This window comes from Pelodiscus sinensis, chromosome 6, assembly GCF_049634645.1.
Source record: "Pelodiscus sinensis isolate JC-2024 chromosome 6, ASM4963464v1, whole genome shotgun sequence".
In the NCBI taxonomy this organism is placed as follows: domain Eukaryota; kingdom Metazoa; phylum Chordata; order Testudines; family Trionychidae; genus Pelodiscus; species Pelodiscus sinensis.
Window position 1 is genome coordinate 60,964,538 of NC_134716.1, and position 24,352 is coordinate 60,988,889.

Consider the following 24,352-nt stretch of genomic DNA (forward strand, 5'->3'; position numbering starts at 1 on the left):
CAATTTGCTAGATACTGAAGTTAGATGCACCAGTCTATAATTGCCAAGATTACCTTTAGAGCCCTTCTTGAAAATTGGTGTCATAATAACTATCTTCTGGTCATTTGGTACCGAAGTTGACTTAAAGGATAGGTTATAAACTGTAGTTGTGTAGTTTCGCAATTTCACATTTGAATTCTTTTAGAGCTTTTGAGTGAATGCCATCTGGTTGTGGTGACTTTTTACTGTTTAGTTTATCAATTTGTTCCAGAACCACCTCTAATGACACCTCAATCTGGGACAGTTCCTAAGATTTGTCATTTAAAAAGAATGGCTCAGGATTGGAAATCTCCTTAACATCCTCAACCATGAAGACTGATGCAAAGAATTCATTTGGTTTCTTCACAATGATCTTATCTTTAAGTGCTCCTTTAGCATTTCGATCATCCAGTAGTCCCACTACTTTAGCAAGCTTTCTGTTTCTGATGTGCTTAAAATTTTTTTTTTTGCTATTACTTTGTGAATTTTTGGCTAGATGTTCTTCAAATTCCTTTTTGGCCTTTTTAAACTTCATTTGACAGAGTTTATGCTTCTTTCTATTTTCCTCACTAGGATTTAACTTCCACTTTTTAAACAATGCCTTTTTTCTATCTCTAATTGCTTCTTTTACTTAGTTAAGCCATGATGGCATTCTTTTGGTTTTCTATGTTTTTTAATTTGGGGTATACATTTAAGTCGAGCCTCTATTATGGTGTCTGAAAAGTTTCCATTCAATTTGCAGTGATTTTACTTTTGGCACTGTAACTTTAAATTTCTGTTTAACTAACCTCCTCATTTTTGTGTAGTTCCCCTTTCTGAAATTAAATGCCAGAGTTGGGATGCTGTGGAGTTTTTTAACAGTGATGTTACATTTAATTATGTTGTGATCACTATTTCCAAGCAGTCCACCTATAGTCACTTCTTGGACCAAATCCTGTGCTCCACTTAGGACTAAACAAGTATTGCCTGTCCTGTAGTGAGTTCCAGAACCAACTGCTCCAAGAAACAAGTCATTTAAGGTGTCAAGAAACTTTATCTCTGAATCCAACTTGAGGTGACGTGTACCACATCAGTATGGGGATAGTTGAAATCCCCCATTATTACTGAGTTATTTATTTTTATAGCCTCTCTAATCTTCCTTAGCATTTCACAGTTACTATCACTATCCGGGTCAGGTGGTTAGTAATATATTCCTACTGCTATATTCATATTATTGCAGCATGGAATTACTATCCATGAAGATTCTATGGAATAGTTTGAGTCATTTAAAATTTTTACTTCATTTTATTCTATATTTTCTTTCACATATATTACCACTCCCCCATCAGGATGACCTGTTCTGTCCTTTGGATATATTTTGTACCCTGATATTTCTATGTCTCATTGGTTATCTTCATTCCACCAAGTTTCTGTGATGCCTATTATATCAATATCCGCATTCAATATGAGGCACTCTAGTTATTTAACCATTTAGCATTTGTATGTAAGCACTTTAAAAACATGTCACCAGTCAGCTGTCTGCCATTACTGATGTGATTAAACGGGATTGTTTCATTTAACTTTTTCTCATCTAATGTTACCCATATATCTTCCATCCTTTCTTCTTTAGTAGGATATAGGGAATATTTATTAATCGACTCTCTCCTAAAGGATCTCTCTGTCCAATCCATGTGCTCCAAAGTTTTCCCAAAGTTTTTAGTTTAAAAACTGTTCTACAACCTTTTAAATTTTAAATGCCAGCAGTCTGGTTCTATTTTGGTTTAGGTGAAGCCCATCTAAACTAAACAAGCAGTTAGGCAGCTGTAACATATCCCCAGAAATGAGACTTTTATTCAATGGAACCAAGATAAGAAAAACATACAAGTACTATATATTACTAGTACTACATATAATTTTGCCAGACCAGCATTTAGTTCATGATTATTAGGCTTGTAGATGATAACAAAGATGTACACAGCACTTTATAGAAGACCAACATAAATCCCTGTACCAAAAGGCATCTAATTTAATACAGGCAAGATAACTAAACAAACATAGAACAGCAAATGAGGCCAGAGAGAAAAGTATTTTTGAAGGAAAAGATAGAGGGATCTTGGTGTACAAGTCATGGGACATCTTCATGAAATCAAGCATAGAAGGAGGGAATGCAGAGACCATTAAGTACGATTGGGATGAAATGTGAGAAGCAAGAATAGAAGGAAACCACAGAAGAGGCAGGGCTGCTAACAGAGGTGGGAGGGTGGCAAAGGGGGCAGTTGCCCTGGGACTGGGTGATTTAAAAGCAGCAATGGTCAAAGCCTGGGACCCTAAAAACTGCCATCAGTATCCCACTTAATTTTGTTTTGGCAGCACTGTGGACTGAGTGGGGGGAAGCACAGAGTGATTTAGGTGGCACTGAGGTCTGGCTGCTCCTAGCCCTATTCTTTCCACCTGAAGACCCACCCTTTCCACAGGGCTTGGAGCTGAGTGCACCCCCTGCCCCCCGTGCCCAGGGCTCAGTGAAGTCTGTCACAGCCTTGAGCAGAGATGAAGAGTTCAATATGATGTGATGGAAGATACAGCAAGTTGCAGTGAAAGGATCAAAGATGAGGCAACTTCTTCTCAATGGAGAATTACCTGCTGCAAGTCTTCACTTTCAGACTTTAATTGTGCTACAAGCGCTCTCATGCAGCCCTTCATAGAACACAATGTAGCCTGTTTAAAAAAAAGTGAGAGAGAGAAAGAGAGAGAGGAAAACTATTAAATGAAAGATTAGGCAGCTTGATGGTGTGGTGGCGTAGCACATTAAACTATTCACCTGTGGCAATCTGGGTTCCAAAATTATTAATTATTTCAGTCTTGTAGCAGTAGATATTTGATCCACATCATAAACCACTAAAAAGTTTTGTAAACCACTATACTGTCAATCTTTATTCTGGGGAGATCTGCAAATGACATGGCTGTCCTAATCATGGATTCAAGTCCTCCGCCATTGATAACAGGACTTAGACTAGACCCAGAAGAGGTTTCTAATCCTAAAGACATTCGCAAAGTGTTCCCCAAAACTACTGCATATTTTATTTGCTGCATAGGCCTGGTAATGCACCATTATCTGTTGACTATATAAATAGGGGTATGTCTACACTAGCCCCTAGTTCAAACTAGGGAGGCTAAGGTAGGCATTCGAAGTTGCAAATGAAGCCCGGGATTTAAATATCCCGGGTTTTATTTTCATCTTCCCGTCCAGGCACCATTTTTAAATCCCCTTAGTCCGAACTAACTGCCCGCGGCTACACATGGCAGTCAAACGTTAACTTGAACTAAGTCCATGGAATGAGGTGTAACAGTTAACTCGAACTAAGGATTTAGTTTGAGTTAACGTTTGACTGCCGTGTGTAGCCGCGGGCAGTTAGTTCAGACTAAGGGGATTTAAAAATGGTGCCCGGATGGGAAGATGCAAATAAAGCCCAGGATATTTAAATTCCCTAGTTCGAACTAGGGGGGTCTAGTGTAGACATACCCTTAGAGATGTTAACTAGCAATTGATTTATTAGTTGAGTAGCTGATAGAATTTCCATCAACTACTTGACTAGTCAATAAGTACTTCTGTGTTCCACCTTTGAAATATACAAGAGCCCAGCAAGGGCTCTTGTGCATTTCAAAGTTGGTAAGCCACATGGAGCCCAGGACCAGCTGGAAGTCCCGTTGACTCTGGGCTCCACAGGGGCACTTCTGCTTTGAAATGCACAAGAGCCTGCCTGGAGCCTGGGGTCAGCAGGCGACTCAGAGTCCCACGCTGGTCCCAGACTCCATGCTGCACTTCCTCTTTGAAATGCACAAAAGCTCCCACTGGGGACTCTTGTACATTTCAAAGCTGGACGTCACATGGAGCCCAGGGTCAGATGGAAAGTCCCCGACTGATCCTGGGCTCCACCCAGCATTTCAAAGGGGCAATGCCATACTGAACCTGAGGTCAGCTGGGGATTCCTCACCTGATTCCAGGCTCCAAGCAGTGCTGCTGCTTTGAAGTACAGAAAGCCCCCGACTTGCGACGCGATCCATTTCTGGGGAAGTGTCGCAAGTCGGACGTCATAACTTGAGCCCTCATTTACGATAGGCACTGTGCGCTGTTGTAAATGCGGGCCGAGGATGTAAGTCGGGGGTTTCCAGCCCCTTCCACACTTACAAAACTGGTTTTAAGTGTGGGGAGGTTGGAACTCGGGCAGTCGCATGTCGGGCGGCCTCCTGTACCGCTCTTCTCCCCCCTTGCTGCTTCTATCTGATAGAGGCAGCAAGGGGTGGGCAACTAGTTGACTATCCTGTTGACTAGTCCTTTACATCCCTAATATAAATTCTACCTACATGTTTTCTCTTGATGATACTCCTCCACCCCCATCTCCTGCAGCACAGAATACTTTGAAACACCCGTGATTGATCTGAGAAAAAAAACACTTTTTAAAACTAGCAACTAAAAATTGTGCAACTTGTACCAGAAATTAATTTAATATGCCAAGAAGCAGGAGGCCGATATGCATTTCTTAAAACAGAAACAAGAATAAAAATAATAGTATATCTTGTACAGGAAAACAATCCAATCTAAATCAGAGGTTTCAAACTCATGGTCTGCAGGCCATCTATGGTCCGAGTATTTTTGCAGTCCATACTCGTCCCCAAATCCCATCCCTTCTTGCCCCTGCCTCACTCTTTCTTCCCCATTACACTAACTGCAGCGATGGGAAAGTGGAGCAGCGACAGGAAAGTGGAGGGATGAGGAGGGGAGACTAAATTCTTCATTTTCCAATTTCATTAAAAAAAATGAACATTTCTAAAAATATTTATTACCTATTTTGAAAATAAAAAGTCATCTCATCCAAAAGGAAAAATTTTTGGTTAACCCTCCCGCTCCCCGAAAGCTAACAAAGCTGTATAGCTCATTGAGCAGACATCAGAGCAGAAGCCTGGCAACTTCTACTGAAAGGGTGGCTTGAGGCAAATAGAAAAGTGTGTCAGAGTTGCCTCGCCTGGCATGTCCCTTTGCCATGTTGCAGCATGACATGCACATCTACCTCAATTTCCCCCATCAATATCCAGAATATATCCACTTCAGGCTGTTTTGCCTGAATAATATTCCTCCTTGGGGTCGGTTAATCACCAAAATAAATTTCACTGAATTCCCAACAGAAGTTCCAAACTTAGTCCAGTTCCCTCCTCCAGGGACTACAGTCCTTAAACCCCCTCCTAGACTGCACTTCCACTACCTTCTCTGCTTGGAGATTTTCTATACCACACTCCAGTATCTTTCACCACACCCAGGCTCCTTTTGACCAGAAATAAATATAAATGTATATAATTTAAATTATGAGAGTGGTTGCCAAGCTGGGTAGTTTTCAGGGCAGGTAGGTGCAGGGTCATGCACCTTGTTAATTATCCCTTGTTTTAGTATTATTCTTACATAACAATTTAAATTTTATCTATCTATCTATATATATATCTATATTTATATAGATATATATAAAATGTTGTTAGTAACTGGTGGGTGCCACAGTGGCACACATCCAAACAAGTACACATGACATCAATATTGGTGTACAAGACAAAACTCACTCCGTATATGGATGGAAAATCTTAGCAGGAACACTGGTTAGGAGTGAAGTACAATGGCAGAGTAGTTTTTAAATTCTGCTTTCAGCCTAGCTTCAGGATGCTACCCCTGACAGCAGGGGTTTCAAACTCATTACCGCAGGCCATTCCCAACTGGACAAGTTGCACAAACTGGCTCAGGAATCCCGAGAGGTAGGAGGAAGGGGAAGTTGCCCATTACTGTCCCCCCAAGCTCCACCCCTGCTCCTAAGAACTAAAATTTAAACTCAACTCTGGAAAAAAAAACACATAGAATTAAAACTAGATCCAAATCTAATTTATAAACCTACCTTGTTCGCTACATCTCCAAAAGTCAAATTTGTCAGAGCCATCCCAGCATACCGTCTTAATGTAACACTATAGTGGTCATTTGTAAGCCCATACATTTCACAATCCACTTGCAACAGTTCTGCAATGGCTTGCAACCCCCCTACATAAAGAATATAATTGAAGCCAATGTTAGAAGTATAGTATTTTTCTCTTCTTTCTCTTAAATTGAGAGATAACAGTACTAGCATGATAATTAAAAAAAATTAATACCACATGCAATCTAATGTAAATTTCTAAGATACAGTCTCAATTAAAAATGTATTTTAGGTAGCACTCAATGTATTGTCTACTGCTGAGGTTGCCAAACACTTTCTATTACAAGACACTGTTTTCAGTTTATCATAATTTTGCTAGAAGTTTACCATTTAGGCTGAAATTTACCATGGTAAATGCATGGGTTAGCCACAGATTAAATATTTTTGGGAAACTTTCACATAAAACAGCAATTCTGAAAATGAGGCTAGGGAAATAATACATCATTCCCCCCTCCCCCATATTAAAAATTTCTTACAACCATTTAATTAAGCGCTCTCGTACCTTCATGCTCTGGAGCAGAGATTTCAAATTGGTCTGAGGAACCTGTTACTCTGGTATGAAGGACATGCTTTTTGCTATCCTCATGAAAATCAATGCAAATTAGGCCAGTGTGTAAGCTCCTCAAAACTGCTGCTTGCACATAGTAGAGACTTATTAGAGACAGGCAGCTAAATTCTCTGAAGAGTCCATTCAAGTGCCTTTTATCCCCATAAAGTGCCTATGTGCCAATTAGACTGAGCACGTGACATCCTCACAGCATGACTGAGCTAGCTTCAACCTATGGAAGCAAGGGCTAGCAGGGCTTGTGATGTAATTGCTCTTCCCAGTTGCCAGGGGCTACCTATTTTGCTCAGGCATTTGAAGGAAAAAGGGGACACATCCAGACTCGAATCCTGAGGAGCAAGGAGCTAGAGGGAGGTAAGGGTAAAAAGAAATGTGGACAAGAAGTAGAGGAGCAGAGGGGGACAGAGACAGGAGCTGGACAGGGGCAAGGAGTGGTGGTAGGGGTGCAGAAAGATCTAACACCACTTGAGAACACTCTCTTCCAAAACACAGAATTGAACCTAGGCTTTACCATTCCTCCACTGTCAGCAAACAGCTCCAAGAATCATTGGAAAGCATGCATCTAATCTCCCTCTAGTTGTTGATTCACAGAGAGGATAATTAATATCTACTACTGTTACCACCTCTCCTTCCATTCAGGTGGCAGAGGTCTGCATTGTGAACCTAGAAGTTCCAGTCCTGTTAATGACTTATATGGAGGGATCAATATCTTCAATTGATGTGTCTTCTTGTTTCAATACTTTTTTAAAAAAAATGTAGGCATTACACATAAAATTACATTAAATGTTAAGCTTGCAAAGGCAACCATTCAAAAGTTAGGAAATGCCTGAATTCATAACTTCTGCAACCTTAATTCAGTCCCCTTGTGCTTATCATACTATCTTTACATCACATTATTCCACAGGATCCCTGACTCATTCTGTGCCCAAGATAAACCACGCTCTAGAAATGAATCAGGGTTGTTTAGTGAAGGAGGCTATTTACCTGCTTGTCCTTGCCTCATGTGTTGCAGAAGCTGGACAGTGAATAGTGAATGAGGCAGAGGATTGCAGGAAAAGTAAAGATGGTCTCATGGTTAAAGTAGTTGAATGCCACCCTGGAAAACTGAATTTTATCCCTACCTCTGGTCACAGAGTTCCCATGTTATGCTGGTCATTGAAACCAGATTTGTAAAGGTGAGCACTAATTGTGCTCCTCATTTTCTGGGTGCCTAAATTAAGACAGGGGCCAGATTTGCAGAAGTGTTGACCAATGACTTTGATCAATCTGAGCTAGTGACAGAGAAACATACTCGATTTCAATTAAGTGTACCAGAAAGGAATGTTAAAATAAATGTCTATCAATCGCTTCAATATTTCATCTTACCAAGCTCATTCATTGCATGCCTGTGTTCTTCATCAAATGAAAGTTTCATTAGAACACACACTGCAGGGCAGATCTGATGTTCAACAGGAGCTGGCCCTGTCGTCCCCCCCCCCCAAAAAAGGGCAACAATTAATATTGACTTGATCTATCAAAAAGGCATTGTCAAAATAATAAATATTACCAAAAGATTCAAAGTTTAAGGTAAATGTTTAGATCACTTTTTCAGGATATGGATTACTGCAAAAATGCAAGAAAAGACAAACATCACTGAACATTCTAACAATTTCCATACCCACAGACTTACCAGGGACAAAATTTAACTCCAATTACTTTCCTAATTATCTTAACATTGTTTTGGCGTATATGGAGTGGGATAGTTTAGGTTTTCTGGTTGTGTCTAATAATGCAATATCAAAAGTAAAACTGTCTTGTTCCTTCTTTCTGAAGGATAATCAGTATTCTCTCATACTGTAACATCTGTATTCTCAACATTTTTGCACCAGATTTTTGCTAGGCTATAGATTTGTGTTAGGATGTCATCATTAGCTCTGATTCTGCAATCTAATCACTTAAGGATCAGATTGCATCCTGCACCTATACCAAATTCCACTGATTTCATGAAGATCCACCAACACAGAACATACTCAAGGATCAGGGCCTGTTTTTGTAATTTTCCTTTAAATCATAAATGCAGATAAGGAAGTTAAAGGGTTATGTAAATTTTCAAAGCTATCTGAAAAAACTTCATTTTATATTGACAAAGCTGTGCTTGTGTGTCAGAAATATCAAACAAATATCAAACTGTTTTAATAGTTGTTTGCATTGTACTGAACTGATTGGAGCAAGATTCCTCTTTTGTGCCTACCTTGACCTCACACCAACACACAAACCAACCAATACAAAATGGGATGTGCATCTTATTCCAGTGAGAAAAAAGTAGGTTTAAAAACACCAACTACAAGTTGGTGTGTTCAGTGTTAGAACATACATTAAAACAAGACGTAACAGCAGTGAGCATGAATACAAATGTGTATAAAACAGGGTGGCTTACTGGCACTCTGAGCCACAAACAACAATCTTCAGAAATTCGAGAGCTGGGATACCCCTGCTGGAAGCCCCAAGACTCCCTGCCCACTAGAAAGAAGCCCCTATACTACAGCATCACCTTTATGCAACACAGAAATTCTGAACTTTCCCTCCTCTCTCTTATTCTGGTAGCTAAAGAATAGGGAGGAGGAATAGTGGGAGCTTCATAAGAGATACTTTAATGATAAAAGAGCCAAATGTGGCTTGTGAACCACAGTTTGGTCACCACTTGGTATAAAACATACAAACAAATAACTAGGATTATACCTTTTATGAGATGCAAAGCCTATGATTTAAAGAACAATCTTCCATAGAACATTTGCAGACAGGATTATTACAGATGAGACATCCTGTTTGCAGGTATTACATAAACATTTGTTTAAAAAATTGCATGTGAAAAAGGATCCTTAATTCAGGTATATTACTACCATGTCAAAAATTCATTTTAAAATGGAACTCACTTTTAATTTTTTTTTGTATAATATATTGCTAGCCATTTTAAAGAATTATGACAGACATACTTGGATTTTTGTCTTGGTCCATGCCTTGCTCATGTGCCTCCTGCCATTCCCAACATGTTTCACAGTAAGCTCGGATCTGTTCCAGAAGATGGAGTACACGGATTTCCCGTCTGCCTCGCTTATCGTCAGGCTGTGAGTGAATGATGTTATGCAGTGCTGCACTGGCTCTGGCACGGGCCTCCTTACTGCCCCGAGAGTTCCCTAATAACACAGAGTCTTTATCGTTGCCATGTAAAAGCTGGATGAGGAGAGGAAGACATCCAGACTGACGCATGGCTATGCAGCTGTCTTGGGAGCTAGACATAGCTAGCAAAGTTCGTGACATGTCATCCTTATCATGAGTACCAAGCATTGACAACAAAGAATACACCATTTCCACCTGTAGGCCAAATGATTTTAAAAACAGTTAGATTTTCTTAAAAAATATATATATATATATAGATTATATATATAAAAATAAACTGAAATGAAGTGATGGCTGGTATATAAAGCAAGGAAGAAAATCTCTCCCTCCCCCAGTTGTGCAGGAATTGGTATCATTTAGAAAAATAATGACATAATTATTATTGATTCTTTGCTGTTTATAACATTAATTATAATTAATCCACTGGTAGTAATGAAAATGAAATAAGTTATATCTGATTTATATTTTCATTCACCTAGACCTCTAATGAGCAGTTTTGGATTTTCATTGTATCAAGGATGAAAACAATGTCCTATTAATGACAATTAGCATACCCAATAATGTTTTAACTGGAGCAAACTAGGGTATCTACTCTGAATCTACTACAGTAAACTTCTGATAATCCGGCACCTTTAGGACCCAGGGGGTGCCGGATTATCAGATATGCCGGACTATCAGAAGGGGGGGCTATGAGGGGTCTGGAGTGGGGTGGGAGGGGATGCCACCCCAGGCCCGTCATAGCCCCCCCCTTACGATAGTCCAGCTCTGCTCCTAGCGTCTCTGATTCAGCCGCTGCTGGTCAGTTTCAGCAGCAGCTGAATCGGGGATGCCTGCAATAGAGCAGCTGGGGTGCTGCCGGGTTGGTCCCGCAGTGCTGAGGGGCAGCGCTACGGCACCAACCCAGCAGCACTCCAGCTGCTCTTGGGGACGCCTGGGCCAGAGCAGCTGGGGTACTGCTCCTCGGGGCTGCGGGACCAACCCGGCAGCACCCCAGCTGCTCTTGGGGACCCCTGGCGCAGAGAAGCTGGGGTGCTGCCGGGTTGGTCCCGCAGTGCCGAGGGGTGGCGCTACAAGACCAACCCTGCAGCACCCCAGCTGCTCTGCCCCAGACGTCCGGATTCAGCCTGCTTGTGAAACTGACGCTGCTGGTCAGTTTCAGCAGCGGCTGAATCCCGATGCCTGGGGCAAAGCAGCTGGGGTGCTGCGGGGTTGGTCTTGTAGCGCCACCCCTCTATTTAAAATAGAGAGGCGCAGCATCCTGAACCAGCGTGAGCTGGGACTTCTAGGTCCCAGCTCACAAGTCCAGCAGCCCCAGTTCGCAGCACACAGCACCAGGCCCTGTTCATAGCAGCCAGGACTGGCTGTGGATAGGGGTTGCTGCCAGAGCAGCTCCTGCCTATGGCCAGCCCTGGCTGCTGCAAACAGGGGCCTTTCCGGCATCAGTCCCTGTTCATGGCCAGCCCCAGTGGAGCTCTTGTCCATTTCAGAAAAGCAGAATCACAGCAGAACAGGTGTGAGCAGACTGCTTCCCGCTGTGCCGCTGACTCCCCCCTCCCCCCGCGGAGACGGTGTTGGGGGGAACCGGCTTTTAAGCCAGCTCTCCCCAGCACCAGCTCCCCCTGCCTTGCTGCCTCTCTCTGATAGAGACAGCCAGGGAGGGAGGGGAACAACTAGTCGCATCACTAGTCGACTAGTCGCTTACATTCCTAAGCAGTCATGCTGGTTCCCACTGCAGTGCTTCAGCTTTTGAAATGTAGCAAGAGCCCATGGGGCTCTATGTATAATACAGGCCACAGAACTTCATCAAAATAAATCCTAGGGCAGACCTTTTAGAAAACACATCGAATCTTGATTTTAAAATGGTCAGTGATGGATAGGGCTCCATGTCAGTCATGGAGGTTGTGGAAATAATGGCTTTCCACAACCTCTGAGATTTTCACAGGGGCCAGCGTAGCTGAGTCCAGGGCTGTCCAAGCAGCTGGCTCTAGGGCCAGGCTGTCAGGTAGCCCCCAGCACAGTCAACAACTGCTACTCCATATTATTGAGTCCCATATCTGCTGCTCCATTAAAGTGAACAGGATCAATCTCAGACCTATAATTATAGAAGTTGTTCCATTTCCTTTTTTTAAAAAATTGACACAAATGTTAGCTCTCCCTCTCCTCCCTCCATTTTCTGGAACTTTCCCAGTGTGAAGACTTACTGAAAAGTCAACATTAATGAATCAGTGAGCTTCTGAACCATCTCTTTTAAAATTCTGGGATGCAAGATATCTGCACATGCTGATTTAAAAATATCTAAGTTCAGTAGTTTTTGTTTAACAAAACTAGAGATACTAGTGGAATGAGGGCATAGACTACATCAACTATTTTTTCCCAAATATAGAACAGAAATATAGAACACTTCTGCCTTTCCTGCATTATTAATAATTCTAACATTTCTATATAGTAATGGACTGTTAACATTGTCACTGTTATCATCTTAAAAGCCAATATGAAGTCACGCAGCATATCTCTCAATGATCTGGAAACACTAGTTCAGGACAGATTGTCCTGGCAACAAACCATTGTACAGGCTCTTAGTTGCTTTGAGAGTCAGCGTATCCAGGCATTCCAGGAAAAGCACAGGATCCGAAAAGAACATACAGCGCCTGCAGTTGGTGGCTTTTTATGTGACATCTGTAATCAGGTCTGCCAATCAAGGACTGGTTTAGTCGCTCACCAACGGTGTTATAGAAGATGAGATCTGTCAATCGATGGCTCAGTTCAAGTATCATAGGATTCTTTATTCCTAATATATTAAATTCCTAATACTCCTTCTTAGCCTATGTCTACACTACCTCAGAAAGGCAATCTAAGGTACGCAACTTCAGCTACGTGAATAATGTAGCTGGAGTCTATGTATTTTAGGTCAAGTTACTGTAGGGTCTACAGTATAGAGGGAGGGTCTGCAGGAGAAATTCTACCCCAATGAGAAGAGTAAGGTAAACTGATGGGAAAGTAAAAAGGTCGAATACAAAGCGATCTGTGGTTGATTTGTGGGGTCTTCACCAGACATGCTAAATTTACCAGTGGATCAATCTCAGAGTGTCAATCCCCACTGTAGTGTAGATGTAGCCTAAGTGTTCTAAATTCTGTTGGTCACAGATTTCTTCTTGTATCCCTTGGCTTCGTTTATCAATTTTCTACAGTTACTAACTTCTGATTTATATTCACTACAGTCAATTTCTCCTTTCTCCATTTCTTTTTTTTTAACAGCTCCTTTCACTTCCTCTGTAGATCAGGCTGGTGTTGGGTGTGTGTGTGTGGTGTTATTTTTTTTTTAAACCAGAATAGCCTTCTTCTTCACTTGCAGCTTTTGGGGCATCTAGTAAGGTGCTCTTAAATGATTACCAATTATCATTCACATTTTTCTGTTTAAGTTCTCTCCCCCATATGATCTGGCTCAATTATTTTCAGCTTTGTGAAATTGGTCTATTAAAGTATTAAATATATATGTATATTACTGAGATACCAAATGTAGAGCACCCTTATGGATTTCAAATTGAAATATTAATTTAGGAGGGATTATTGAGGCAGTTCACATAATGTAGCAGAAGCAGTGGAAGCAGCTCTGCTCTCCTGTTCCTTTTCCCAGGAGTAATTATTTTAAACTAGTACATCTGTTTGATTTTGTTTATAATAGAACAAAATGACATACAATATGGCATTACAATCCTACTGGATAACCCACAAACTCTCAAAGCCAAGAAAAACATTAAAAGCCCATAATTTAAGAAGCTACTCATAAGCAGGCTACCCAAGTTGGGAAAGGGAAAAAGCAGCTGATGAGCCTCTGCAGAGTGATACATCCCATATGTATCAGCTAGACAAGAAATTAAACTTGTCAAATACTATGTTCAGTCAGATTCTCTAATACTAGCTAAATTGCTGCAAATGGTCACAAGTTCAAAAAAGTATCCTAAGACATAATGGATAAAATCTAACATCACTGAAGATAAAATTAACCACTGTATTGTAGAATATTTTAAAAGTTTGAGTGTATCTAGGTAATTTATAGTAGATTGAGTAGTCAGAAAACTCATGTATTTTTACTAATACTATAATAATTAAATAACGGTAACAGTAGAAGTATTAAACAGTGTAGCATTATATGATCATATGAATCCACACATTATTTAATATTAAATATAAAAATGATAGAATCAAAACATGATAGATCCCATGAGCCAGCTTTGTGACAGTATAATGGCAGATGTCTGACAAATGAGGTTTAGAGAGCCTCACTCCCTGAACTGGGAACAATCAAATATGTTATGAAGATGGCATACTTGTACTCTCAAAAGAGAATGAAAGCCATCTGCTTAATGTATGCTTCTGGGCAGACACCTGAGGAAGCTGCTTTATAGCCTGTCTACACAGAGACATCAGCAAGCTACAGTAGATTGTGAATTTACAGCATATTAGTTAGTCTGCATTAACTTACTTGGCACTTTGCTATGCGGTAAGTGTCCATGCAGGGAATTAGCATGTAGTACCTTATGTGCTATACATTCGCACCCTAACTTGCTGTGCACTAATTTTCCTTATAGACAAGCCCTTATTGTTTACCTCAGAGACGAGGTACACTAGTGACTGTGGTCTAGAAGAAAAGAAATATGCAGGTTTGTACAGACTCTGGGTCTCAACCTATTTACCACTGTGGACCATTTGTTATGTCCTACAATGTGTTATGTGGGCTACATCCGATACCACCTGTATGGCCTTGAGGATGCCACATGGGCTGCATCTCTGCACTGACTGGGCCACAAGAGGCCCATGGGCTACAGGTTAAGAAGCACTGCTCTAGATTTTAAGTTCTTATGGCCAGTGATCTGTCACTAGCACAGTTTAGTTAATGGACAATATACAGGCAGTCCCTGAGTTACGCGGATCCGACATTTAAGAGACCAGGGAGACGCTGAGCAGAGCGGCGGAGGACCCGGGCCGGACCCGCAGCGCTTTCAGCTGATCTGGAAGCCGCGGGTCCGCCCGGGTCCTCCGCGGCTTTGCTCAGCGTCTCCCTGGTCTGCAGACCAGGGAGACGCTGAGCAAAGCCGCGGAGGACCCGGGCCGGACCGCAGCGCTGATCTGGAAGCACCACTGTCCGGCCCGGGTCCTCCGCAGCTTTGCTCCACATCTCCCTGGTCTGCTGGGGGGGGGGGAGGAACGCAGCTAGTGCCCCCCCAGCAGACCAGGGAGATGCTGAGCAAAGCCGCGGAGGACCCGGGCCGGACCGCGGCACTGATCTAGAAGTGCCACGGTTCGGCCCGGGTCCTCCGCAGCTTTGCTCCACATCTCCCTGGTCTGCTGGGGGGGGGGGGGGGGGAACGCAGCTAGTGCCCCCCCCAGCAGACCAGGGAGACATGGAGCAAAGCCAGGGCCTGTGGTAGAGCAGGTGGGGCACTGCCGGTTGGTCCCGCAGCACCGCTCCTTGGCGCTACTGGACCAACCCGGCAGCACCCCAGCTGCTCTGCCCCAGGCGTCCCAAAGACAGCCGCAGCTGAAACTGACCAGCGGCTGACTACAGGAAGCCCGAGGCAGAGTTGCTCTGCCCTGGGCTTCCTGGAATCAGCTGCTGATCAGTTTCAGCAGCAGCTGACTTGAGGACGCCTAGGGTTCTTACCTTGAATCTGTATGTAAGTGGAACTGGTGTCCAGATTCAGCGGCTGTTGAAACTGATCAGTTTCAGCAGCAGCTGATGCCAGTTCTGACTTACATACAGATTCAACTTAAGAACAAACCTACAGTCCCTATCTTGTACGTAACCCGGGGACTGCCTGTAATCTGCAATAACTGCATCAAACAAATAATAAAGTATTAACCGTCAGGTAAGCACTGTAAAAGGCCCCTGCACAAGTCCTCTGAAACTATGTTCTTAACATACTATGGATTTATTTTGGGAAAATCTCCTGCTGATATGGAAGCAATTTCTAGCTACACTAGAAAAAAAACTGAAGGATTCAAGCCTTCTCCACATCTGCTACCTTACCTTCTCCCTTAAAAAAAATTATTCTATATTGATTGCACTTAATATTTCTAAAACCATCCTCTGTCAATACTTCACAAAATGTTTGATGTAATCAATATATCTTTGCTACCCCTTTGGTACACAAATTGTATGATTGATAATAATGTTATAAATGTTTGCTCTTTTAAATAAGGAATATTTAATACAGAACTTGGATTCTAAACAACATACAAGTCACAAAAAAGCAACTCCTTAAATCACTGCATGTATGTGTCCCATATACCTGTGCTGCTAAGAACAAATGCATGCTTGAAGTCTACTTTTGGAACAAAATGAGAGGTTCACTTGAACCTATCTTTCCATTTAAAAATGGAAGTGAGATTATGAAATTATACTGCAATGCTAAATTCTTAGTTTCACTTTAACACCTCCTTACTCAAATGAGATTGTTTCTTTCACATACTGTAAATATGTTAGTGACACAACACTGATTTAGCAGCATCAATGACTCAGGTCACATTTAAAAAGGTTTTTCAATAATGACATTTATTTCAATAAATTAGTATTGTATGAGCACTTCAAATACCAAAAAATTGGTCTTTAGAATAGGTTAATTTTCACCAATCATCTGGATCATTTAACAACAATATATGGTTTTAAGGCGCTCCGACAATTTCCTGAATCAATTTTTATTCATTTTAAATAATTCTACTAATGGGAACTCATATTTTCTTCTAATAATCAAATCATTTAATGCATAGTTTTCAAAGCCTGAAAAAGCTATTTAAAAATTAAATTCCATGAAATTAGTATGTGTGGAAAGATCATTCAGTGAATACTGTAGTACGGATAGAAACAATGAAGTTATTGTATTAGTAAAAATGTAGCATTAGCGACCTGTGGTTTGTAATCTTCGGTTACCTTGGTACCCAGATGACTTGTCAGTCTTCGAGGAACGGAATAGGTACTACTAGAGCTCATAACACTGGCTGTTTCATGGTCCATTCGAGCGGCTGAACCCTACAAGTTTAAGAACAATTAGGTAGCATCCAAAAGTCTTTTACTGAAGGGACAGCTTGACTACTTTATTTTCAGCGTTTGACTATTTAGTTATGTTTACAACCATAAATTGTCATCCTGTGCTTTAGTTTATATGTATCTGCATACAAATTGGAAATTATTTAAATAAAATTCATAAAGATGGTTTATTCCTCATTTGTCCCTTAGTTCTCTCTCAAAGCAGTTCCATATTCCTACAAAATTAATTCTAATTACTGAGTGAGTTTTAAAATATCTACTGTTATCAGGAGAAAGGAGAACTGAAATAAACAATAAACTGAACTAAGTTTGCAACAGATAAAAGCAAAAACAAGAGACAATAAACCAGATTCAGATTTTAGATCATTTTTTACAGAACAAGTAGGAATTCTGCATCAGTGACATTGTAGATCTACTTTTGTTTCCAGAATAATTCTGCAGAATTCCAGGAGACCCTGTTTTTCACAACCTCTTAGTTGAAAAACTTAAACCACTTCAGAATACAACGGGGTCATACAAAAATTGACATGAAAAAGATTCTGTGGGTCAAAAAGGAATGCTTTTAGACAGTGTCACAAACAAGGCAAATATGTGGAGAAAACAGTATTGGTTTGTTGAGCAAAAAGAGGTTAAATTTTTAATCTTTTTATTTACTGGAGACCCCCTAGAAAAATATTGTGGATGGGTGCCCCCATTGGCTATAGTTTGACGCAGTTGTCAAGTTGTCACATTTACTTTTTGGTCCCCTTTGTCTCTTTCCTATTCTTTAATCTTCTCCTTTCTCCTTCTTGCCCACATTTTTCCTCTTATGTACCTTTATTTCTCTCTTTTTTAGCTTTATGTGTATAATTTGTTAGAAGCCCATGCGAATTGTTTGCTTCTGATATCTGATAGCTCCTTTCTCACTTATTTAATGGAAGGTTATATGCTGTTTGGAGCATCTAAGAATAGCTATACTGAGCTGGACTAAATGTTATCCAAAATCATGCAGCTTCCTTGTTTTGGCCAAACAAAATAGAAACTCCTAGTTCTTCCAAAAGTGAAAAAGATTGCTTTGCCTCTAGAAACTTCCCCCACTATTTTCGGAGCTCCTTCTCCCTAAGGCACAAATGCTTTTCTTGAAATTCATCAAAGGAAATTCATCTTATACTGACTACAGGAGCCACTGCAGAGAGATGTTAGACACTCTCACTCCTCTGGGGTTGAATGCTCTGCTTCCACAGAAATCTCACCTCCCTGCTAGCCTGAAAGTCAGCAGGCTGAGATCTTGGACAGTTGTTGAAATTTGCTTCTGTAACACCAGTGAAAATATTAACCTAACCAGTCAGTGTCAGATGTCATTGGTAAGATCAAAGGACAATAATCAGTTTTATTTTTTTAAGATAACAGGTTTTTAGCAGCTTAAAAATTATGGCTAGTTATATAGATTCAAATATTCTACAGTGGATATTAACTTTATAACTGAATTTTCACTTATACTGCTACTAAATAATTATTTTTAACTGGTACCTAAAACTAGATTAGGGAATTAAAATCTTAAACCCAAATCCTACCACCAAGTTAACTGTTTAATAGCATTATACTCTATCAACCTCAAGTTTTTATTCTATTTGAGCACCTCTTTAGCTTTTTCTGTTCTCATGTGGTTCCATTCCTTCTCAGTGAACAAGTGAGTGTGTCTAAAGAGAGTCTATTTAATAGAACAGAGACATATCAAAGATACACTGCATACTTGTATAGTGGGTACAGGCAGTCCCCGGGTTACGTACAAGATAGGGACTGTAGGTTTGTTCTTAAGTTGAATTTGTATGTAAGTCAGAACTGGTACATATTTGGGGGGGGGGGGGAATGGGGAGCTGGAGTTAGGTGGAAAAGACCCTGATTCTTATACAACTTCCTTATTCTAAGAAAAACACATACTGTTTTGATATGAAGGATTTTTTGGTTGATATTTTAATTAAAAATTGATCATAAGTTTCAGTGTTTCATGCTATATCCAAATCTTCCTTTTGGGGTACCTGAAAGATCCCAGTTATTCATTTAATAGTCAGAATCTTTGTTTTTTATAACTAAAAAAAGTTTATTCAATGCATATTACTGTTCCAAATAGAATTTGCTACAGATGGTTCAGTGAAATGGGTATTAAGTGTAATCAATAGTCATTGGAGAGCACAGTGAAATATTGATACAATCAAAGCTGTTGTTGTATTCTGCTGAGCAGAAAATGGAAATCCCTTCCTGTGAAGCATGTGTGTGAATTTATCCACAGGATTAATTTTAAAGAAAAATTCTGTGTTGGGAACAGGAGTTTAGCCACAGGTGGGTCCTCATTGTCCACTCACCCACTTTGCAACCAGACCCATTCCCTCGGGGCTTACCCTGCTCCGTTCCAGCCAGGGTGTGGGGTTGGGGCTTATCCCCTCTTCCCTTCTGTCCTGCTCCTCCCCATTCTTGCCCACCCACACCACTGGGTAATTTTTCAGCTTCACGTCTGCCAGGCTGGAAGGGACTTGTTAATTTCACGTGACGCTAACAAGATACTTGCAGCTCTAGTGCTAAAGAGGGAAAGAGCTGTTGTTCCCAAGGTGGGAACTCTAACACAATGGGTCTCACTGCCTGCTGCTCCTGCTGTTCCCTAGGAAATTAATTTTTCCGCTCTGGAGTGCCCCCTTTTGGCTGGTGTCTTGTTTCATAGTGAAATTAACTACAGTATGTCAGGCGGCGCGTCCTCCGCAGCGAGAAAAGCCGCTCCGCGTCTCCCTGGTCTGCTGGGGGGAAGTACCCCCCGTGCCGCCGGAGGCGGCGACAGTGGGAGAGGCACCCCGCACTAGCTGCGCTCTCCCCCCCCCCGTTTGTAACTAGGGATCCGATGTAAGTCGGATTGACGTAACCCGGGGACTGCCTGTACTGAGATAGATACTTAAGGTTTGTCTATACTAGCACTTTTGTTGGTCAGGAGTAGGAAAAAACCCACATCCCTGGCCGACAGAAGTTTCACCAACAAAAGCACTGGTGAGAACAATGCTATGTTAATGGGAGATGCTTTTCCACCAACATAGACACCACTGCTCTTAGGGGGTAGTTTAATTATGCTGGTGGGAGAGCTCTCCCCCCATCAACACAGAGTGGCTTTATAGGAGTGGCGCAGCTGTGGCAGTATACCTATACTGCTGTAAGGTCTGTAAGTGAAATCATACAGCCTAATACCATAACCATAATAGTATACTGTTCATCTAACTAATGCTACCCTTTAGTTATCTAAAACTTAAATTTAGAATCAACTGACTGTTATAATAAAGATTTGTAGTTAAAGAGCCGTAACATTTTGAGAAAAAAAACCCCACACCCCAAAACCTTAAACGTGGTGGAATCCTAGATCCCCTGCTCCTCCACAAGAAACATGTTATTTGTCCAGGTTAAGTCACATTTAACAGTCTATACCAGAGTAATGTAAAATGTTTTAAATGTAGTTTATTTTAATATGCAGGTTTTAAAAGAGGATTCATATTAGAAATAGAGAATGAGTTAGAGGTTCTTGAATAAGATCTTAGGACAAAATTTTCAAAAATAAGTGACTAATGTTATTTACCTAAATTCTTATTTATACAACAAAGATATTCAGAGGTGTTGAGCACCCACAACTCTGCTGGCATTAAGGAGAGCTATGGTGCTCAGCTGCTCTGAATCTGACTGGCTGGCAAGGTGACCCCTATGCTGCAACTGATGGTGCAAAAAATAAAAATATATTTATAAAATTATTAGCTTGATTTTAAAATTAAATAATTTTCAAACTATTTCATTCACTTTGTATCAGGGGTCAGCAGCCTATGGCTCACTAGGCAGCCGGATATGGCTCTTTCGCAGCTCAAGCACAGCCCCCATCCTCCACCCAGTAATGGGCTCACACTAGTGCTCCAGCCTCATGGCCCCCCGCAAGATTGGAGCACCAGTACTGGCTTCCTGCGGGGGAAAAAGGGGGGGAGTGCCTGAGCCTCCCCGCCGGATCTGGCTCGTGGGGAAGAAGCCAGAGTCCAAAGCGGCTGCATGCTGTTGCCCTCCTCCTCTTCCTCCCCAGGCTGCAAGTACAGCAGCGCATGGACATGCTTCCTAGAGGCTTTCCCGGCTGTTCCCATTGGAGCTTGGGAGCAGCACGCAGGAAGAAAGTAAGTGCTCCCACAACCCTTCATGCCCAGACCACCACTCCCCTGTAACATCTGCCATTCAAACATGAAAGAACTTTGAATATGAATGGGGAACTGACTAAAAAAAGTTTCAGTAGGGGCTTGTCTACACTAGAAATCTTTTCAGTTACACTGAAATAAGAGTGGCCAAAGCAACATAAACTAAGTGAGAAAAAAGTCATTCTTATTATTGTGGAATAAGTGTCTATATGGGCAATTATACTGGTATAATTATAGCAGTTTTGTTATATTGTTGATTAATTGTAATATGTGCATTCTACCTAAGAAGATAAGGGAGTGGCAAATTGGGAACACTAGATATTAAGAACCATTATGGTGTAGACATTTATATAGCACATAAAACACACATTTTTCTATTCTGTCCCAACAATTTTATGAATCCTGACCAGGACTGGCTATTTTCTTCATAGCTTAGAGATAGTTAACATGCTGAGTCATTGGGCCTCTTCTACTCTGAGGCTGCCAAGAAGCCCAAATCAAACTTAATTACCTTTATTACCGGTGCATTAAAGACTGAACTGAAATCACTACCACCAAAAGTATGTAGCAATTGGTCTGACAAACTGGCAAGTGAGCAAAATTGATAACTTACATGCTTCTTGTGCTGATTCTCTTCTCTCCCCGATTCTTAGTACTCGCCTGTGCTATGCTTCCACCCACCCTTGCTTCAATTCTGTTCTTGTGTAGTATCTTCCCCTACAATTTTCCTTTTTGTTCTCCTTCCTTCCTTTTAATCTTATATTCTTTCAGGCCCTTGTTCTTGTCTCATCTGTGCTTTATTTTTTCTTCCTTTATATTGTTTTCCTGTATTTTGAAGTAGTTTACTAATAAAGCAGCAAAATTCATTAAAATCTTTCAGACAGCTTACACAACTAAAATTTTAGTAAAGTTCATTTTGCTGTCAGCATAACAGCAGAGCAGAGTATGTTAGGTGGTACAGAAGAGAAAATGGTTGAGTCCCGAAAAAGACTGTTCCCAATGGGCAAACCTTCAATTCACATTGCTCATCTTACTGCAAAACTAGCTAGCCCCAAACAATTAGGTTGATTTTTTTGCACTCTATTTAATCCTCATTGCTCAAGGATACAAGGTGGATTGATCTGGGTTCCCAGAAATAAAACACTAGTGCCCAATCCATTAAGCCTCCTTTCTCTGTCCTTGCACTAAAAGTAAATAATCCCCTTATGTCTCACAGTATTTTCCTCTGTAGCTTGATATTAACTCAAAAATGTTCAAATGTTATGTCCTAAACTTCAAAGAGCTATTTCTTCACTGATATGATTATTCCTGGATACAAGACACACGCTCTTTTCCTCCCCCTCCAAAAAATCTCTCTTGTCCAAAATAACTTCCCATTCACATGAGAAAGAACATGTGGCCACAATGCATGAATTATTTAAATACATTATGCTTTCAGCTAAAAAGCATTGCTGAACTATTTTTTCTCCTTTAGAATAATGCTGTCATCTGGATTAAAGTAGGAGCCTCAGGCAAATGCTCAGATGTAGCAAAGAGAATTGGGTTCCAAACTGTGATCAAATATATCTTAATAGAAAAATTAGGGACCGTGTTTAATGTTTAATCTAATGAAATATTTTAGCCATACTGTAGACATAATCCTTCTAAAAAATCATTGTGTGAGATGCTTTAAAGGGGATTGAAATTAATCCACAAACACTAAATAACCAACAGAAAAGCTTACATATGAATTGCGCTGTCGTATTGTTTGAGGTTATGAGAATCTGAATTACTAAAATGAAAGCCTGAGCAACACTTGGAGATAATGAAGCAAGTGGTATAACAGCACATTAAAATAAACAAAATATTAAATTCTTAATACATATTCTTGATAAATATTAAAGAAATGTGTATGTAAATAATTTAGTTTAAAACTACATTTCACCCAGTAATATATTTCAGTGTTAAAAAATAGCAATGGACAATGTGAAATGATCATGTACATCACCCTTTAGCGCACATGCAGGAGATTATTTCTGATGAGATGTCTGGTTCTAAAGGTTTATGTAATGCATTTAACTAAGAAACAGGAATTATTTGTAATTACAATAATATTTGTCATTATTTGTGATGAGAAACTTGTCACTGAATTTTTTTCAATAGTGGTGCTTCAGTGACCATTTCTGAACTGGAATTCTTTTGAATAAATTCCATCATTAAATCATAACACAAATAGATACAAATAGGAACACAATATTTGTGTCTACAAACTACTTGCTTATCCCTGCTTAAATGTATCCGTGTAACCATTTTAAACAAAAGAAAACAGATTCTTGTTATGGAATATTTAAATTTCATTTAATTAAAATATCCTTTGTAACAGCTTTCTTCCCTCCCAATGGACATAAAGAAAAATGTCAGCCTTTTCAGAATTAATACATCTGAAGAAATCCACTGATGCACAATTAAATAGCTACAGCAGAATTTCCAGATCACACTCATAAAATGACACATTTTATATTTAAAAATGTTATAAAATAAAATATTTACGTTACCTGACCACTACCAGCAGTTGCCATGCTAATTTCTGCTGCTCCTTGACCTTCATTCTGCCTCTCTGCTTCATGTGAGCCTGCATCATGCTTGCTTTGAGGTGCCCTCTGTTAATGTAAGAGTTTATGGGATAACATATAAAAATGGAGTACACTTTATCAGTCAAAGCTTTCTAAGCTGTGAATGCATCAATGTCGTAGCTCCAATGAACTGTGCTTTGTATTTCATAACCTCTAGCCTCAATAATTAGCAGCTGAGACTGACTGTCTTAGCAAAATTGCAAGATGAAAGTGAAGTATGTCCTCTGAGGATTATAGCTCTGTAAGACAAAGGATTTGCTGTGAGACACAGAAACACCATCCTCCACCAGCTGTGCTCACATCACTATCAGAAATTTAACAGAATTGGAGCAAACAACTGTCTCCTCTGCAATGTCACACAATCTGTGCATTCACTAGAGACTAAGCTTAGCACCATCACATTATTATAAAGCCTCACAACAAATTCAAATGCTTTCTGGGTGAATAGAATGATACACATGTAGTGTATTTATATCATATTAGAGGAATCTTTCCACATTTTATTGGTAATGTGAGCCACACAAGTGAACAAAGCTTTAACAATATGCTCAAACCAAATCTAATTATTATATACCAAAATAAATACAATTAATACAGAAAACCTGGTGAACAGATATTTCAGTTCTGTATGGAAGTAAAATCCTTCCCTGTTTAACTGAATGAAAACTAGATTTTTGTCATTACCATTCAAAGTGATCATAACATGATCATCAAAATCAGAATTGTACATATAGCTCTTTGAATACATTAAGCAAAATAAAATATTAGAACACTATATAAAATGCTTTTTG

At 40.3% G+C, this 24,352-nt stretch overlaps 1 protein-coding gene across 11 annotated transcripts in view; it reads right to left on the reverse strand.

Annotated features, from left to right (window-relative positions):
* The window catches only part of APC (APC regulator of Wnt signaling pathway), a 182,925-nt gene that overhangs the window by 20,646 nt on the left and 137,927 nt on the right, over positions 1-24,352 (reverse strand). For 9 of the 11 annotated variants that reach the window (XM_075932018.1, XM_075932014.1, XM_075932016.1 and 6 more), the window contains 6 exons: positions 23,484-23,588; positions 16,628-16,750; positions 9,540-9,918; positions 7,933-8,028; positions 5,928-6,067; positions 2,635-2,712 (listed from right to left, as the gene is read on the reverse strand). In XM_075932018.1, the coding sequence (XP_075788133.1) occupies positions 2,635-2,712; positions 5,928-6,067; positions 7,933-8,028; positions 9,540-9,918; positions 16,628-16,750; positions 23,484-23,588 (921 nt within the window). The remainder of the gene's footprint in view (positions 1-2,634; positions 2,713-5,927; positions 6,068-7,932; positions 8,029-9,539; positions 9,919-16,627; positions 16,751-23,483; positions 23,589-24,352) is intronic. The other 2 variants (XM_075932015.1, XM_075932017.1) reach the window with 2 other exon arrangements.